The sequence below is a fragment of the Drosophila mojavensis genome, unplaced genomic scaffold, assembly GCF_018153725.1.
Source record: "Drosophila mojavensis isolate 15081-1352.22 unplaced genomic scaffold, ASM1815372v1 contig_80, whole genome shotgun sequence".
In the NCBI taxonomy this organism is placed as follows: domain Eukaryota; kingdom Metazoa; phylum Arthropoda; class Insecta; order Diptera; family Drosophilidae; genus Drosophila; species Drosophila mojavensis.
This window is the reverse complement of record NW_025318906.1, coordinates 11,319,699-11,339,067: the sequence shown is the minus strand read 5'-3', so window position 1 is coordinate 11,339,067 and position 19,369 is coordinate 11,319,699. Positions and strand designations below refer to the sequence as shown.

Below are 19,369 nucleotides of genomic sequence, written 5' to 3'. Positions count from 1 at the left end.
ATAATGGTTTATTGTGTTCGTTTTGGAAGTTTGTTATATTATTTCATTTTCCTCTATATACGCGTTCATACAATAATATAATACTCGTTACTTAAATTAGCTTAGGATTTTCTTTTTAAATATATATATTTATATAAATATATATATATATATATATTTTTTTTTTTTTTTTTTTTTGTATATTTATCATGTTTGGAAGACATTTTGTTCGCATTTTGGAAGACTTGCGTTTCATTTCTTATAGACTAAGTTTCTTGATATCCGTCATGGACTGCATTTGACAAATTTAGTTAGTTTGGAAGACATGCCATGAATGCAGCCCAGACGAATCCAACAAATGTATAACTGTGTATATACAGATATACATATATATACTTTGTTATTGGTAGTTTGATTAGAGCTTTCGTTAACTAAACTATAAATTTGTTCTCGTTTTCGTTCGTTTTGTAACAATTTTTTTAAAATGGAAGACCAATTTCGAATGCATTGATTAGAGCATTGCCCGAATCATAGATGCCTATAACACCAAAAAGCACGCCCAGCGCAATAATGACGTAGTCCTTCGCTATCTCCTTTTGGTCTAGCAAATGGCCCTTGATCTTGATGTGGAAGTAGCAGGGCCAAATAAAACTCAACATGGTGCCCGTGAAGCTGCCAATGAAGCCCATCAGTATCGAAAAGTGTGGTATAAATATGGCCATAAGTATGGTGGACACAATGACGCCCACTCGGAAGCCCAGGCCCCACACTTTCAGCTCACCATCCAGATTCCAGATGGTCGGAAACTTGGTCTTTGGCGGGCCACGGAAGAAGTTGCGCTCGAGCAGCTCGCAGGCAGCATAGTATGGCAATGGATAGCTGAGGATAGCCTTGATGACCAGAAAGAAGTTGACCATGCCCTTGAAGCCCTGCGAGTGCAGATTATTGGTTATCACCTGCTGCGTGTCATTCTGGAAGGTGAGAAAGCAGATGTAACCGAAGCCAGCCTTGAATATCGCAGCGGCTATATGGGACCAGTCCAGCATCCAGTTGAACTTGGAGCGATCTATCATGTTGCCCTCGAGCGTGGGCAAGAATATCTGTGAGGTGTACGAGAAGACAATGACGCCCAGTGAAATGGGAAAGTTCTCCATGTCAATGCTCCAGCGCACCTTTGACCAGCCCCAATCGCCAATCTGCAGCAGGCAATAGCCCAGGATGACGGCGTTTATCACAATATGTGACATGGTGCACCAGAAGGAGAGCGTTGACACCATTTTGAGGGACTTGAGGAAGCCCATGGGCAGCAGGAAAATGCCCACGAAGAGCATCCAGGAGCGCGAATCGAACGAGCCCTGAGGATACGTGCCAGCCAGCAGATCCCCACAGACGACCACATACAAGATGCAGGTCATCAGCAGCTCGATTAGCTGGGCAATGCTGACGGCTCGTGCGCCCAGCTTGGGACCGAAGCATACCTTGGCAATGGCCACATAGCTATCCCGTACGCGCACCAGCTGACCCGTGCTGGGATCCGGCTCGTAGAGGCACTGCACGAGCACCTTGCCCGTGTAGCAACAGATGTGCGCAATGCCCACCATAGCGATGATGGCCCAGTAGCCGCCGTGGAGCACTGCGAATGGCAGCGATACGATGAACATGCCCTGGATGGCGTTTGTCACATTCCAGGCCGCTTGGAACTCGTCGATCTTGGAGCCGCCGCCACCCTCACCCTCGCACACAAACGAGCTGCCCTCCGAGGCGATGCTGCCCTGCCTGCAAAAAGGATTTGAGTCTGAGGAATTGCATCATAGTGAAATTAATCTCTGCTACGCACCTGAATCCATCTGTCTGCTGATACCTGCCATCGTAATCGTTGCCCACAAAGGATGTGCTCTGGTATTCGTTTTTGTAGTCCCCTTCGCCATCCTCATTTGACCAGCTGCCGGCATTGCGAAAGGGATTCGAGCTCATCTCTGTGGGCTGATCGCTGCCATCGCCATTGGCATCACCTGGCGCAAACATGCCGTGACCTTGACCCTGCTGCTGCTGCTGTTGCAGATGTGGATGGCTGCCGCTCGAGCCGGGTGGCTGCTGGTAATCCTTGCGCTCTGGAATTTGCTGTCTGGCCGTTTGGATGGCCACATTGAGTATATTCTTCAATGGCGGCAATGGAGTCGCCTTCAATTTCGTTATGAATGACATGATTGCGACAAATACTACTATATCAGGTGGGGTGGCTTATGCGAATGTTGTTGGTGGTGGTGCTGTTGGTGGTGGGTGGTTGGTTAGTTGCCTTCTGGCTGGGTGACGGCGGCCCCCCTGCTGTGGCTATCAAATAGTGCGGATGCTGATGCTGATGCCGATGCTGAAGCTTATCGATTTTGCTGAATTCTCAAATGTTGTCGAATTGCTGCCGTTGGGCTACTGATTATGCACTTAACTTAAGACACATTTAAACAAATATTTCTATATACATTAATACATATGTGTGTGTGTGTGTGAATAAAAGCGAAGCAGAATTTTCAATTAGCAAATTTTGTTGATGGAATTTTTCTCTTTACACTAACAATTTTCTTATGCAGCGCACAAATGGCGCCCTATGCGAATGCTCTTATCTGAGTTTTACACATCTTTGGCTCACTTAGCTTAACTCGAACTCGAATTGGTGCAGTGCATCGCCTCAATAGCTCGACCCGAATTATGTGGAATTATTTGAAAAAACAAATCAGAAATTATTATGGAAATTTTATGTAACGTTTAAACGGCAATCCTTTAGCCCTTCAGCAGCGCACAGCAAGAAAAGAAAAATTCTTTGCCTCTTTGGCCCCCCCAGCAAACTGCTCAGAGGACGCACTGCGCAGTCGCCAGCCTCACTGGCAGATGCTGTGTATATTGGTGTCACAAGAGTCAGGTGGTCCCCACTTGGATAACATTCGATGCGTAGCAAATATTTCGTGCAATGCAAATGTACCTTTTTTGTTTGTCTTGAATTTTGAAGCTCTACGCAACTGTTAAATATATTTAACAACGTTTTAATTCTGATTAAATGTTTTTAATAATGGCCAATGTGCCTTATTATTGATCGTTTTATTTTTTAAATAAATTTAGTTTGTAATTAGATTTACATTTAATTTATATATTCGTTAGACTCGCTTTTTATTCGCAATCAATGTGAATCATCGTAATTTATCAAAGACACGAACCCTAGCAAGCAAAAAGTGTACCAAACAGTTCATAAGAGAACCAGTACCAACGTAAGTGGAACTTATGTTAAAAGTTTAGGTACACATTGGTACCACAATTAATTCGATAACAAAAGGTACACATTGCTGCCACGAAATAGTACACAATTCAATTGACTGTTGTTTGGTACTAAATTGTCATTTAATGCGCAAATAATATATTTAATTACCAAACCAACAAATATTTGCACAAAATATTGTTTCAATTTAGATATTTATATAAGGCTGTTAAATGAAATAAATTACGCATATTATTCTATATGCTGTACTTTTATGAAGACAAAAGTCCTTATCTTTTCTGGTACAAGAGCCATACATGCAAAACATACATACATACATAAACATACACATACATACATTAAAACATTATATATTTTCATAGCGAATTTGATTTTATTTCAATGCAAACTAACTTAAGTTTAACATATCTCATATGATAGATTAATAATAGAAAAACTCTAAATATAGTACATTTTGTAAAGAAGGAAATTGGGACGTAGACAGGAGTAGGTAGGGGGAGCAATACTTATGCGTACCGTTAACCAAGCGCTAAACTCTACATTCAAATATAACAAATTTCTGAGCTGGCGGATACTGTGAGCTGCCGCCGTTAATTAATTACTGTAGCAGGTCTTGCGCACACCCGCCAGGATGTTGCTAATCTCATCGTCCTTGCGCGGATGCAGCTGTTGCTGCTGTTGTGGAAGTTGTTGCTGCTGCTGTTGTTGTTGCTGATGTTGTTGTTGCTGCTGCTGCTGTTGCTGTTGCTGCTGTTGTTGCTGTTGCTGCTGTTGATGCTCAAAGAGCATATCGCCCACCATGCCAGGAGATGAGCTGCCGCCATTGGCTGCAAAATGATGATGAGGATGATGATGATGGGCATGGGGATGATGATGATGATGCTGCTGCTGCTGCATAGCCGTGCCTGGCGGCGTTACAGCTGGCGCCTGCTGCGGCAGCAGCTGAGCACCCGCTCCATTGGCGGCCTCATAGTAGTTGCCGTAGTGCAGGTAGCTGCTCTGCATCGGCTGTCCATAGGCAGCTGCGCCGCCAGCGGCCGATGTCTGCTGGAAGGGCACCGCCAGCTGCAGAGGAAAGGCGGTGCAGGCGCCGCTGGCCAGCGAATAGGGCAGCTGTGTGTAGTAGCTGGCGGTGGTGGCTCCACTGTGCGGTGGCCCCGGCGCCGTTAGCAGCATGGCATTGTTATAGGCCTCCGCCTCGTAGTCGTCATAGTTGTGATTGGTGTCCGGATACTTGGCGCACTTCTGTGCCCCGTTGTCGGACGTCGTCGGCGTTGTCGCTGCCGTCGTCTCCTTCAGCTGATCGTAGTCCAGGTCGTTGGTCTGGTAGCGCAGAAAGTCCTCGTACTGCATGCCGTACGCATTGGCATTCACGCTGGACAGGTAATCATTGGACACGGCGCCCAGATCGTTCAAGCTGAGTCGCAGGCTGCCGACGCTGGCGCCGCTGGCGCCGCCGCCACTGCTGCAGTTGCTCTCGGCCATGGCCACCGTGTAGCTGTTCAGCTCATTGGCACTGGCGCTGGATATGGTGGTGCACAGGCTGGAGCTGGTGTTGCAGTGCGGCTGGCGCATGGTGGTGATGCTGCTGCCGGCATCGTCGTCAGCGCTGGACACGGGCGGATAAAAGGTGCCCTTCACCGAGTGCCCATGGTCCAGCAGGCCGCGATTGTTGCACGTCACGTACATGCCACGCGCCGCCACCACGGCCACGGAGCTGCTCAGCGGATAGGAGGCGTACAGGCTGGTCTGCTGCTGCTGCTGTTGCTGCTGCTGCTGCTTGGACTTGTCGTCCAGCTTCGCTTGCTTCTCGCTGCGTTGCTTGGCCGCTCGACTGGACGACGCCGGCGACGGCTTCGTCAGCTTCTTGAGCAGCAGCGAGCTGTCATAGCTAGAGACGTTGGTGACATTGCCCACTGGGGAGGATTCATTGCAGCTGGCATTCAGAGACTCGATTTGCTCCGTGCTATCCGCATTGCTGTAGCAGTCCACGGAGCTGGGCGAGTAGCTCGGCTTCAATGGCTGCTCGTACAGCCCGCCCACATTTTGGGGCGTGGAGTTGCGGCTGTCGTCGGTGGGCGTGTTGTAGCTGCCGCTGGTGGCTGTCGCCAACGGTGGTGACGATAGCTTGGGCGTGTTCTTGGCTCCGCCGGCCGCCGTCTGTGCGGCAGCCTCTGCCTGCTGCTCCTTGCCCGGCTGCAGGGTGCGCAGCTTCGACTGCTTCCGCCGCCTGGGCCGATATTTGTAGTTCGGGTGCTCGGTCATGTGAATGACGCGCAAACGTTCCGCCTCCTCCACATACGGTCGACGATCCTGCGGCGTCAGGGAGCGCCACTTTTTGCCTGCAGAAAAACAGATATTAGACCCTGGAGCTGGAAGATGTGCGAGTCCACTTACCCAACATCTTGCTGAGATCGGCATTGTGCAGATCGGGATTCTCGTCGGCCAGCTTCTTGCGCTCGATCTTGGCCCAGACCATGAACGCGTTCATTGGCCGGCGAATGCGGGACTCTTTGGCACTTTTTGACTGATTGCCGCCTGGCCTGTACTTCAGATCGCTGGCCAAGGCCTTGTGCCGATCCAGGTAGCCACAATTGGAGGCACATATGTCGCCCTTGTAGTCGTAGCTCCACATGGACGCCGGCTCCAGTGGCGCTGCGCCGCACTCGTCCATTCCAGCATGCGGATGCGACAAGAACTTGTTGAGCACCGAGCTCCCACCGCCACCCAGCAGCGGTATATTGCTGTTGATCAGTGAGGAAGTGGCTGCGCCGCCACCACCGCCGCCCACACTATACGCACTGGACACCATTGGCGAGTGGCTGTGACTGTGCACCGAGAGCGCCGCCTCGTTCATCGAGTGCTCGTTGTCGTAGCCGGCGCACTGTATGGCTGGAGAGTGTAAGCTGGGCGAGGAGTGCTCGCTGCCCTGCCTCACATGGTAGATGCTATCGCTGGGACTCTCGTGCAGCAGCCGTCCGTCGGACAAGTAGACACCGTGCTCCGGATAATCGCTGCCCACGGTCGAGTGGCTATACTCCGGTGTCCGGGACACGTGAGGATATTTTTTAGCACTGCAAGCAGAAAAGATGATGAAGAGATTACTATTTATTTAAAAAAAAATAAAATTTATGGTATTTATGTGGAAATTAAATATTAGTAAATCTAGACGGAAAATATTTTTAGATATTATGTTTTATATATAATATTATATAATATTTTTCAGCAATGATAACTAACAAACTGTTCATAACTTATATTGTGTTTGATTTTTATGTATTATAATTTAATGTTGCGCCTGACGTATACATGTATAAATGTATGTATATATATGAATGTATATAAGAATCTTCCTGACTTTACTCATAATATATAATATATACGTCAAATGGAATCCATTCGGCATTAAGTCGGTTGAGAGTTCTGCTTCGGAGACATACACCGAGCGCCTCCATTCACTCAGAAGCTCTTCACTTATCGAATGTCACCCAACACATTTCGAGCATTTCACATTGGAATTTTATTTGTTTGACACTCATGAACTCATCTAATAAATATGAGAGCATAAAATCGAGATAGGAGAAGAAGGCAGTGCGAGTATTCCAAGAGTGAGCAGAAGAAGAAGAACTATGGGAAATTAACTAAAGGTAGAAGAATAGATTACTATACATACCTATATAACTGCTGAATTTTCGGAGAGGAAGTAACAAGAGTAGTAAGTAGGAGAATGTATTGGAGGCGTTGCAGAAGAGAGCAAGGAAATGGAGCAGAAGAATATGAATTAAATAAATTAACCTGCTCCTACAACAATCTCTTCAATGCAACTCTATGACTTTAAAGTTTAAACTAAACATATATAAGACCTAGACCATATATAAGATAGTTTATCATTAATTAAATAACAATAATAAGTAGTACATATATACAATATTATCATTAAATAATAGCATAAGTAAGTATTTTATACACAACTGAAAATGTTCACTAAAATAATAAGAGCTGCCACATATATGTAAGTATCTGAGCCGAAGAGTTGTTGCTGCTTAACATATGTACTTCTATACATGTATGTACGTACATTCGGCATCTCTTCTGAAAGGTGCTACCTGCACAGGTATCAGAGTGCCTAATTAGAGATGGAATCGCTTAAGCATGTTTCCCTTTGTGTTTATGAGCTACTGTTGAAAATTACGTACGACAGTTGCAAAAATGTCGCCAGAGTCCGCCTTATAATGATATTTAAAATCGCTGCTAAATACGTTGACAATTTTCACGGTACGCAAAAAGAAAAAAATATAATAAAAAAAAATAAAATAAAATAAAATAAAAATAAAACGAGGCAAAGCAGAGGGAAACAAAGGTATAAACTTTGCGTTTATATCAGACACCAACGAGAATCGAAGAATGGCGAATGCAGATTGCGGGAGGGGCTCGAGGGTAGGGCGGCGGCAGGGAGGGCAGGGCTGAAAACTGGACCAGGTTCCCGGCTGGATGGCTGGCCTGCAACGTTTTGCGCTCCTTAATGTCAGTGGACATAAATGTAAATTGGGCGCGTGCAGCTATTGTATTATCAAAGGAGGCCGCACCGCCGAAGCCACTGAGCCACCGAGCCACCGATCCACCAAGCCACCGATCCACCAAGCCATCGAGCCACCGTCGCCAGGCAGTGGAGTAAGCAAAGAAGCTGTAGCTGTAGCTGGAGCAGGAGCTGTATGCTACGGCTCGGGGGCCCCAGACCTTTATGCATAACTTTTAAAAGTTGCGACATATCGACACATTTCAAAGTAATTCGGCTTCCAGGAATTCAAGCAGAACCAAAGCAAAAGCAGCAGCAGCAGCAGCAGCAGCCAAACGAGACAAGTTTAAATATTGCCAAAGCTTTGCTCCAGGTTCGCTCCCTAAGGGAGAACCCGACCCGCTCGATCTACGGCCTCTCGACTGCCACTTGGGCTCTGTGTGTGCGTGTTGTCTTGGCCCCTCGGCTCGATTTGTTACCGTTTGAATTTATTGCTGCCCACTACACTTTTGGTCTATTGTCTCTCGGCGGCCGTCTGGCTGTCTGCCGTCTGCTCTTTTGCCTACCAACAAGAGCTCGGCCTAATTGTTAGGCTCCATAGGCCAGGCCACGCCAGACCAGGCTCAAGCCCAGGCCCAGACCCAGGCCAGTAGTCCAGGCTACCTTGGCCCCAACTAGGCGCTCTAGTTTCAGCTCTCTTTCGGCCCAAAAGGCCATGCCGACACAAAACCTCAAGAGCTAAAGCCCCAGCCCAGGCTGAGCCCCTGGTTTAGCTTCAGCTTCAGCTGGATAATTTATTGAGGGTTCCTGGTGACATCGTTACGTTTTTGATATTCGGTTGCGGCTGCCGCTGTTGCTGTTGCCGCCGCATGCTGCTGCTGCTGCTGCTGCTGCTGCTAAATACTTTAGCCAGCTACACAAAATTATACCGTCCTGGTCTGTACGCCTGTCCAACTGGTCTTTGGCTTTTGCTTTTGGTCTGCTTTTGGCCTAAGCGCGCGCTCACGATCCACGACGATGCGGCTTTAGCTTTAGCTTTGGCTTTGGCTTTGGCTTAGCCCCTGTGCTCTGTGCTCAGCCGGGCAGCGTCTTAGCCATGGCCCTGATTTTAAAATAGGACACATACAGTGGCCGGTAAGTTGGCATTTTTATGCGCGCAAAATGTCAACATCTTTGCAAAATGCCACATATTCCACATTGCGGTCCTCTGTCCAACGCTGCTGTCTCCCTCTCTCTAGCTCTCTCTCTCTCGCTCTCGCTCTCCTTCTCTCTGACCATCGTATGTCGCCCAGTCCACTGTCTCTCTGTCTCTCCGTCCACTGTCCACTGTCCACTGTCTGCTGTCTGTTGTCCGTTGTCTGTGCTGTCCAAGTACTGAACGTCCGCACTGACTGCAGACCGTGGAGCGTGGAGCGTGGAGCGCGGAGCGTGCAGCGTTTTGTTTACGACAACCGCAACGGGGGACTCTGCTGGTGGCTTCAACTGCGCCGGTTGCAGCATCAGCAGCAGCAGCAGCTCGGACAACTCGAACAGCTTGAACAACTCGGACAACTCGGACAACTTGGCAACTTGGCGGCTGCCGCAAAGTAGGCAACTTTGGCTCTGGCCTTAACAAGCCCACAGGAACGAAATAAAGAAGAAACAAAAAACTTCATTCAGAAGCCGCATTGATCGGGAGAGAGTGTCAGCCCTTTAGCATATTGTGATTCATGTGTCGCCGTGTCGCAAAGACAGCCTTTTAACTTGGCTGCCCCAGCCTCCCCTTTCGAGGCACGCAACAGACAATCGAAAAGGCGACGGCGTTTGGCATATGCGACATTTTAGTATACTATTTCCTAACTTATCAGTTTTCTATATATACAGCAACTATATACTATAATTTACAGTCTTAGCAAAGCCTCAGCGAAAGTGAGACCCTCTCTATAAGCATTGGCTCCATACTCAATTTACTCTCTCGCATGTTGATCGTCTATTCACACGTTCCAAATACTTACGAAGCATTTGCTTTCTAGTCTAATACGAGGCAGGTGAAAATTCTAAATATTTTTAATGGCATACTCTTCGAATTAAGCATATGTATTTTGCCAGATATCTGGCACGTGGGAACTTGTAGACCTAAGCTCCATAACATATGCTTAAGCATACATATTAGCCTAACGACTGCATAGAAAGTATATTTTCCCTTACGTACATAGTATAATACTATAACTTTTTATAGTATATGTAAAATATATTTAAATATAATTATTTTTAATCATTATAAATATATATATGCATATATTTTGTTTTGCCACTTAAATTTATTACAATATTAATATATGCATTCATAAAAAAAATAAATAAATAAATAAATAAAAAAAAAAAAAAAAAAAGTTTAATTTGTTTTTGGGTAATTTTTAGTGCACTTATAAAACGATTTAAGCAAATAAATTATAAACAAAACTACAGGTTGATTGTTTTAAAATAAAATCATATTAAAATTTAGTTGTTTTTCTTTTAAAATAACTTAAATTTGAAACTTAGCTATACACATTTTAATTCTATGCTTTGTTTGTCAATTTAATACTCAAAACTTTAACTTTAACCCGAATTGCATTGTATATTTAAATATTAAGTATCCGCCTTGTAGCCTGAGTCATTATTTTCTTAATTAAAGCAGTTCAAAAATGGTTTTCCCATTAGAAAATAATTTAACTACAGCAAAAATATCCGGGTACGAGTCTGTGTCTGATAATTATTATCGTATTTGTTATAGTATCTGTTATCATTGCTGAAAGCTGCCGTTTAATTATTTCTATAAATAATAAAAAAAATTAAAATTTAATATGTATTATAAATATGTATATTTTATTAAAAAAAAAAAAGTTTTTTATCATAAAATATTTCGTATACAAATTTATCCCATAAACATTTTGCAGAGTTAAATATTCATAGTAATTTTGCCTCTACGCCAGATAATATTTTTATTTTCTTTAATTTTTTATAACTACTAAAGGTACAAGAAAAACCTCTGTGAAGTGAAGTGTAGCGAAGTCCAAAGAGAGTATATCCTTACATATGATATATTGTTGATATAGTCTTAACTTATTTTATTTATCAGCTAGGAAAAATGAAAATAAATAGTAAGTTAAGACTTTAGGGTTTTCTTGTCGTAACACGAAAGTCAAGCTATTTGGAAATCATATTTGATTTGCAATACAAAGTATAAAATAATAAATAAGTTAGATATATGTACTGATGATTTTCTTTATCATCTCCGTATTGTAGTTTAAGCATTTTGGATAAGGCTCGTCACCAATCTGTGAATAATTAATGAAAACTGAGAATCTGGCTCGAAATCTATAACTTGCTTTTAACACTAATAATAATACTAGTGATGATTATAGTAATACAATTATTATTATGATACTGATAAAAGTAATACTGAGATATCGATAAAATTAATAATAATGCAGTATGGGTAATCAATGAAACATTCTGTCTCTCGTGAATTACCAAGTAGAAATCTACAAAAAGGGAGCCATGACACCATTTCATAATAATAATAATAATAATGATAATGATAATAAAATATCAAAACTCAAAATAAATTTATCTATCTATCGAACGTCTCTATGCATCTTCGCCTCTCTTCCCATTACCATTCCCCGTTGACTTTCTCATCTCTTGTCACATTCTCGACTACATTAATTAAGAGCCATTTTATGAATGTTGCCGGCCATATGCAACTGGCACGCAGTTTTGTAAAGTTTGTGGTAATAAAAGCCATTTTGGTTTCTTTGCGGGCCACGGTGGGTGTGGCCTGTGGCAGATGCAGCATCTGCTCTGCTCCATTTGCAGTCTATTGGCTGGTGGTGCGAGGCGCCTCAAAAGTCGCATACATTTGTTTTCCAACTCATTTTGCCTGAACACAGCAGCAACAGCAAAAACCAGTCCAGACCGGGCCAAGATGCCAAGACAGAAGAAGAAGAGGCGAGAGCGAAGAGCTGGCCCTCAGTGGCTGCTGTTGTTGTTGTTGTTGCTCTGGTTGTTGTTGGCTTGACTGTGGTGGTGCCAAGGCGACTTCGGCCCAGGTGTGATGTACTGGAATAACTTAACGACGCAGTCGCTACGCATACATATGCATGAGCATGTGCGTGCGTGTGTGCGTGCGTGCGCGTGTGTATGTAGATGCTTGTTGTTGACCAATAAGCATAAACAGCCACAGCATCCGGCTTGGGCAACCGCCATCTTAGCGCGTTTAGCCCGCTGCTTTAATGAACCAACAACAACAACATCAAGAGCAACAACAACAACTGGTAAAGGTAAACGCAGCTACCTGTGGCAACCGCTCGACTCGACTTGTCTCATTGCGAACGAATGAGAGGCCACCAGAGAGATGCGAGAGCTGCGAGCACTGCGTTCAGTGCCAGATCCGGCCGAGGCCCTAAGACTTGCTGCTCAGCTCAGACTCATATACTAAGACTCACATATGAGAGTCTTTGTGGTATGCATATAAAGATTCCTGCTCTCGAACATAATTAAACTAATGAAGCAAGGCGTCATTGGTGGTGCGGCTGCTGTTGCTGGTGTTGGTGCTGTGGCTGCTCTCTGCTGGGCCCGAGAGCATCCAAGCCGAAGCCGAAACGCGCCTGCGAATGAGTTCGGCTAATGAGGTTTACAGCCGTCGCCAAAGAAACAACGCGAGACCCAGTTCTCACACACAAAAGCCATTTAAAGAGAATGAAAAAAAAAAAAATACTATATATATATAAAGTGAGACCCATGAAAAATGTACTGAAATGTAATGGATTTTATCACGCACATAACAAACTCCCTCGCAGCGCTTGGCTGGTTGAGAATTAGCTACATGAATAGCTATATATACATATAAGTGTCGATATGTAGATCAGTTTTAAATATGGTACTTGGAAAATTTGAGATCAATTGTATTGGAAAAGCGCAACTATGAAATTAAAAATAATCAGAATTAGTAATTAAATTAAATAAAAATAATAATATTGCAAATTGAAATAATAATTAAAAATTCAAATAGTAATACATAAATAAAATAAATAAATACTTTTACATAGAAACTAATAGTAATGATACAAAAATATATATACTAAATAAACCAAATAAATAAGCAATAATATTTAAATAAAATTAATATTGAAGTATTTACAGATAAGTATTGAATCTATTGGGAGAATCTTGTGTTTTGTCTAAGAAGATGAATAATAATACTACTAATACAAAATAACAAGTAACACCCTAACAGGAAATACCACCCTTATATATATCAATCATCTCTTCTTGAAACAAACAAATGTATATAAATAATACATTTTTAATGCAAAATAATATGCAAAATATTTTTTGCATTTGGTTTTTTAAATGGTTTAACGAGAATATGGTAAAAAGATTTTGGTAAGGACTGCACTATTAGGTCTAAGACCGATTAAATTTGTCTATAATATTATTTATGAATCAAGTAATGAACTTTTATATTTTCTTATCTCAATCCGTTTTTAGTAATTTCTTAATATTTTATGTATTTATTTATATATGTAGTTTTTACATAAATAAATTTTTAATTTATAATGTCTCATTCACATTTTCCTTTCAATCTTCTAATGGATCTCATTATAATTTATTATTTATTTGTGAAAGTGAAATATATAAAATATGCTGTTAACACAGAATTTATTATATGTATCTAGTTGAGCTACAATTGATACAGAGATAATTATATGGGGGAAGTGTGCATAAACTAATTAATTAACTAGTTGGCTGGTTAGCTGAAACAATTAACTTGTCGACGCTTGATTTATATGCCTATTAACGGAGAATTACTATTATGATTTTTTTTCCCCAACTCTGGATAGTCAAGTCTTAAAGGAAAAATAAATCTTTTAGCACCCAATTTGTTCAACAACTAATCTTACGCAGGGATAATAAAATTATTTATCCGAAACGAAACGAAACGGAACTGCTTTATAGATAGTTAAAATTAGTTAGAGGTAATAAAATGGAATTGAATAGTTTTTTGTGTGTTGTTTTCTTTCTTTCCGAAAATGCAAATCAATTGAATTGAAAAAGTTTTTGAAATTGATGTGTCTACCCAAAAGGTAGATTGATTTATAGAGCACACATCAAAGACGAACGCAAACCCATCAAAAAGCCCCTAAGAAAAAAGCAACAACAAAAATGTGACAAAATATGTGACAGAGCAGCGCAAAATATTTGCGATTTCCAAAGAAGACTTCAAGAGGTTTTTTTTTCTAATATATGTATAAAGCATAATATATATATATAACGAAATCTGAACCGGATGCTTGGTAAGGTTAGTTAAATGTTTGAAGCCTAATGCTATGTTAATATCATGCATAGCTATCAGAGAGCTTAGATCAAAACTAAATCATTTTAATGAGCGAAACGGCATGTTGACCTCTCCACGAGACTTGAAAACTACAAAAAAATTGTTTTTTTTTCTCATTTTTATATTTCTATCATATATATTTCTTTAAGGTTTTTTCTCATACTTTCTTGCTGACCAGCTAGCTCTGAGGCGCTGCTGTTGCTCTCTTGGTTTACTTTCCACTTGACCAACTCCGAGGCGGCGGGGTTCTATTCTAACTAACTAACTAACTAACTATTTACATATTCACACAGAACGCACACAGTGAAACGGAGCAGCGGACATACGCATACAAGTGCAAGTGACTGTCTCGGGGGCTGTCTTTAAACTCTTAAAAAAAACTTTAAAAAAAAATAGGTAAGAAAAAAACAAACTAAAATAAAATCTAAGCAAAGTTTTGTTGTATACAACTATATAAGGTATACATAGCTCCTATATATCCCCTCTCTTTCTCTCTATATCTCGCTCTCCTGCGCCAGTTGTCGTGCTTGTGACTAAGATTTGAACTCCCCCTCTCTCTCTGTATATAGTATATATATTTGGGAGAGCCACAGCGGACTTAGAGTAGACATATCTAGAGAATTTCTTCACAACTACCAGCGCAGTTTTTCCATTTTTCATTATGGTTATTATCTTGAAAGATATGTATCTTCGCTACGGTTGGATATAATTAAACAGCGAGAAAAAAATGCATGTATATATGTATATATATATGTGTGTGTGTGTGTGTGTAGCTATAGCTGCTATAGTGGTTGTTGTTTTTATAGCATGGGAAAAATGTAAATATTACTTGTAATTTGTTAGCAGATGATGTGGATGTTCGTGATCATATGAGGGTTCCATTTTAGACGGCAACAGCAACGGCTACGTTTCGTGGTAACGGTGACTGCGATGACGACGACGACGGCGACGACGACGATGGTTGCAGGTTGTTGTTGTTGTTGTTCTGATTGTTGATGTTGTTGTAGCTGTAGTTGTTGGTGGTTTGGGCTTTGCTTTAGCTTTAGCAGGGCCAGCAGCATTTTGCTTAATGTTGCATTATTCCGTTAGTTTTTTTCTTTCCCTAAGCGACTGCTGGCCGTGGTAACCCAACAACCAACCATAAATTTGCGCATTCGTTGTTGTTGTTGTTGCTGTTGTTGGCATGTGTGAATTTGTGTCTATTTGTTGTGCGGGTGTATGTGTTACATATATGTATGTGTGTGTGTATGTGTTATATGTATTGCTTTAATTTGTGCTAGTTTAGGCCCTAACCCACATTAAGCACTCCACACACTTGAGAATTTTGCAATCAGATTTTACTTTTGTTGCTTCTTGGCTTTTAATCTAGCACTTTTATAGCCAGATCGTACACTTTTTTCGGCCACTCTTTAGCACTTTGCATATATTTTTCTTACAGATTACACTGAAATTCTATTTGGATTTCTTGTATATATTTTGGTGTATTTTGTGAACTGTTTTTACCGCTGGCTTGTATTGGCCGTCTTAGCCAAGATCAAGAGGTTGGCTTATAAACGCGTTTACGATCACGAAATGTCTTGCGACGACTAATGAACGTATCTGGTGCTTAAAATCAAGGGCTTCAACATTTCACAAAAAAACAAATACGAAACTGAGAGCAAGTTGTTGTTGTTGTTGTTGCTGCTGCTGCTGTTGTTGTTGTTGTTGTTGTTGGCGCACAAGTTTACAATACACTTGGGAAAAATGCACAGCACAAACGCATTTGGCATATAACCGGGCCTATATATACTATTATAGCTGATATATACAGATACAGATGCACGCCGCTCTATGTAGATATACATACATATATATGTATGTGCATGTATATTTATGATTATAAGCGCAACGCAGCTGCTGCCGGAGCCTACGTAGCGAGCCCAAAAGTCAGAGTCAGAGATACATGAACCACGCCGATGACGAACCGCTAGCCAACTGCCAACTGCCAAGTTCCAACTGGCAACCAGGCAACAAGCTGGCGAAACTTTGGCTTGAACCCCGCTTACTCACTCTCTCTCTCTCACACACACACACACACTCACACTGGGAGACTCTCTGTGAACGGAACTGAGATCTCGAGCCGAGTCGCTGTCGAATGCATAAGGCCAAAAAGCGCACGAGCAAAACCTTTTGCGCAGTCTTGGCCCAGCTCGAAGCTGAGCAGCTTCGACCCCAGAGAGCAACAGCAGCGGCAGCAGCAGCAGCAGCAGCAGCAGGCAGCGACTGCGGCACTGGCAGTGGCACTGTCAGCTGCCCAGCTAAGCGGAACGAAGCGAACGACGCAGTCTCATTCTGGGGCAAGTGTGCCTCAGCTTCAGCCACAGTCACAGACGCAGACGCAGACGCAGCCGCAGCCGCAGCCCGAGACCGAGCTCGAGCTCGAACTCAGGCCGAGCAACAGGCGTGCGGCAAGTTCTTTTGAATCAAATGAAACAGACTTATTTAATATTCCTGCTCGTCGCTTTGCGAGTATTTTAAAGCGTCTCCGAGCAGAGAGCTTCCTCTCCCGCTCAACCTCGCCCTCTCTCGCTCGCCCTCTCCCTCTCCCTTTTCAGCTACGATCGTTTGTCAGAGCTCTGGGCAGTTTGTCGCATACAACGAAAGCACGAAAACCTGTTCTCGGCATTTAATGTGTTGTGGGAGAGACGACTTTGCATTTGGTTTGTTTCAATTGGTGGAGGCCCCCAAACGTGCGCATGTGTGTGTGCATTGGTGTGTATACCAGCCCCATACTTACACATGCTCGTAAAGACACACACACAGACACTCATAGAGCAGCGTATGCAAATATTGTAAAATGCGGCTGCTTTGTAGCCAAGCTAAATTTATATGAAGTTATCAGCGAATCTGAGAATTTTAAAACATTTGATAAAAGCGTTGAGAGTTTTGTTTTATTAATAAATAACAGGAAATTTAATATTTTGGTATTATAATAATATTAACTAGTAATTATATTTTTTTTTATAATATTTATATATTTATTGAATTAATTTAATATAATTTATCTAATATTGTTTAATTTTAAAAATATATGTTTAAAAACGAATATATATATATAAATGAAAAATAGGTTACTTATTGAATATACTTTTAATATTTAAAATATCATTAAAACCATAACCAAATATATACCAAATTTAATTTTATTTTAAATTTTTATATTGCAGTAAATATACTTACTTGAATTGAAAATATTCTAAACATATTATTTGAATATATTAACCTTTTTTATCTCGCCAAATTTGCATACAAACTTAATTTAATATAATTTAGTAAATTATAAACATAAAACAGTCAAAAATAAACTGTAAGTAAATAAAATAGTTTTCTATAATATATTAAATTAAACAAGTTAATAAACTCAAAACCTAATTTAATCTTTATATTACTATTATATCTTTCTTCCTATATACTTCAACATCTCATGCAAAATAAGTGAATTTCAGGTATAATATCTTTCAATCATATCTCATATGACAGTAAAAAAATCACTAAATTTCTATTTGCTGAATATGAAATACTCTTTCAGTATAAATATATTAAATATATATTCGATTATTAATCAATTCTATAGAGATTTATCCATATATTCTTCCATATATATATATAAATCTTTCTGCACTCACAATAATTTTATTGACTGGAATTTTATTTGTAAAATCCATATTATTTTCCATAGAATCTATGATAATTTAAAATTTATTATATATACAATTGTAAATAAGAAATATTTAATTTAAAATGTTGGTACTTTAAGATTTTTTATTTGATTCGCTTCATATTATTAAATTTAATTTAGGGATCTTAAGGGATTTTCTATATTATAATTGTGTTATAGATATTACTCTGACTTCTTCAATGTAATTTAAGTGTTACATAATTTATATCAAATTCAAAATACCTTCATTCAATGTACATACAAATTAATAATATTTAAATAGAGCCATATTTAATTTTTATTTCATTTCTCCACCCACTTTGCATGCAGTCAAAATGCCGACTGATTGGTATCCAAAGTGCGATAAGCTTCTAAATTGCATATTGCAGCAACTTGGGCCAAGCCCTGGCCAAACGGCAACAGCAACAACAACCAGAGCCAGTTGCTTACCAACCTGGTAAAAGTGCATTCACGCATAAACATTTAAGCACACATATTCAGAAAAAAAAGAGAAGAAAAAAAACTCGGCACAGAGTTCATAATTAAGCGCCAGAATGCCAGAAATTGTGCTGCCTCAGTCGGCGACGTGGGTTAGATGCAAAAATATTTGTTTATCATATCGCGATAATTGCCGCCGGCGCTCGCTGGCCCAAGCTCGAGCCCGAGCCCGAGCCCAAGCCAGAGCCAAAGCCAAAGCCCAGGCCAAGACAGTCCAGGAAGAGGACAGACTGGGCAGAGCAAAGAGGAGAAAGAAACAACAAAATATAAACAACAGAGCTAACGTGTGCCGATCGCCTTTGAGTTGGGAGTTCAAGTCGGCAACGGAGACGACTGTGGATGAGGATCAAAGCGTGCCTCGGTGGTGGGTACAAGTTTATTGGCGTGGCGCATGTGCAAATGGCTGCATGGGCAGGCCACAGCAGTCGGGTCCAGGCAACGGCAACGGCACCGGCAACCTCTGGCCCGCTGCTCCAAAAATGTGGGCGTGTGACACTTGAGCTGCTATCGCTAGCGAATCTCTGCCTAAATGCTGCAGCAAAAAAAAAAAAAAGGAAAACAAATTATTGATAAGCAGATCGCCCGTTCGTTGCACTGCAAGAAATTGTGATGGCCACACAGTCAGGCAGTTGATTGCAGGCCATACGATTTCGCTCAGTGTACGCTGATCGCAAAGAAGTATCGCTGTAGGTGCAGTTGCCCCTTATCAGAGATGAAGCGCGGCACACGTTGGTCCAGACGCTGCCTCTGCCGCTGCCTCTGCCTCTGCTGCCTGTGCCTCTGGTCCTGTCTCTGTTGAATGAAGAGCTGAAGCACACACATTGATGCTGATTGCTGTCTGTTAGCTTTGGCTCAACGTTTCGGGTTATGTAAGCCAATATGATGAGGTCGTTGTGTGCAATATCTGCCTTGGCAAAACAGCCGCTGCGGTAGGTATGAGACAGGTATGCAGAATCTTGAATAAAGCAAAATTAGTAGCCACACAACAATCAATAAGAAAATGTCAATTTAGAATTCACTTACTAAATTAAAATATTAAATTCGAAAACGTTC

At 41.6% G+C, this 19,369-nt stretch overlaps 2 protein-coding genes across 2 annotated transcripts; both read right to left on the bottom strand.

The window, feature by feature from the left end:
• Positions 1-181: 181 nt before the first annotated feature.
• On the bottom strand, positions 182-2,792 carry LOC6587062 (vesicular inhibitory amino acid transporter). Its single transcript, XM_002012612.4, has 2 exons — positions 1,817-2,792; positions 182-1,755 (listed from the first exon to the last, which is right to left on the bottom strand). Exons 1-2 carry the CDS (start codon positions 2,182-2,184, stop codon positions 459-461), a joined length of 1,665 nt encoding a protein of 554 aa, XP_002012648.3. The 5' UTR covers positions 2,185-2,792; the 3' UTR covers positions 182-458.
• An 805-nt stretch (positions 2,793-3,597) lies between these two features.
• Positions 3,598-16,104, bottom strand: LOC6579511 (putative transcription factor SOX-15). The gene is made up of 3 exons (XM_032730341.2): positions 14,951-16,104; positions 5,642-6,318; positions 3,598-5,586 (listed from the first exon to the last, which is right to left on the bottom strand). The coding sequence occupies exons 1-3, from the start codon at positions 15,001-15,003 to the stop codon at positions 3,839-3,841; spliced, it is 2,478 nt and encodes an 825-aa protein (XP_032586232.2). The 5' UTR covers positions 15,004-16,104; the 3' UTR covers positions 3,598-3,838.
• Positions 16,105-19,369: the final 3,265 nt, after the last annotated feature.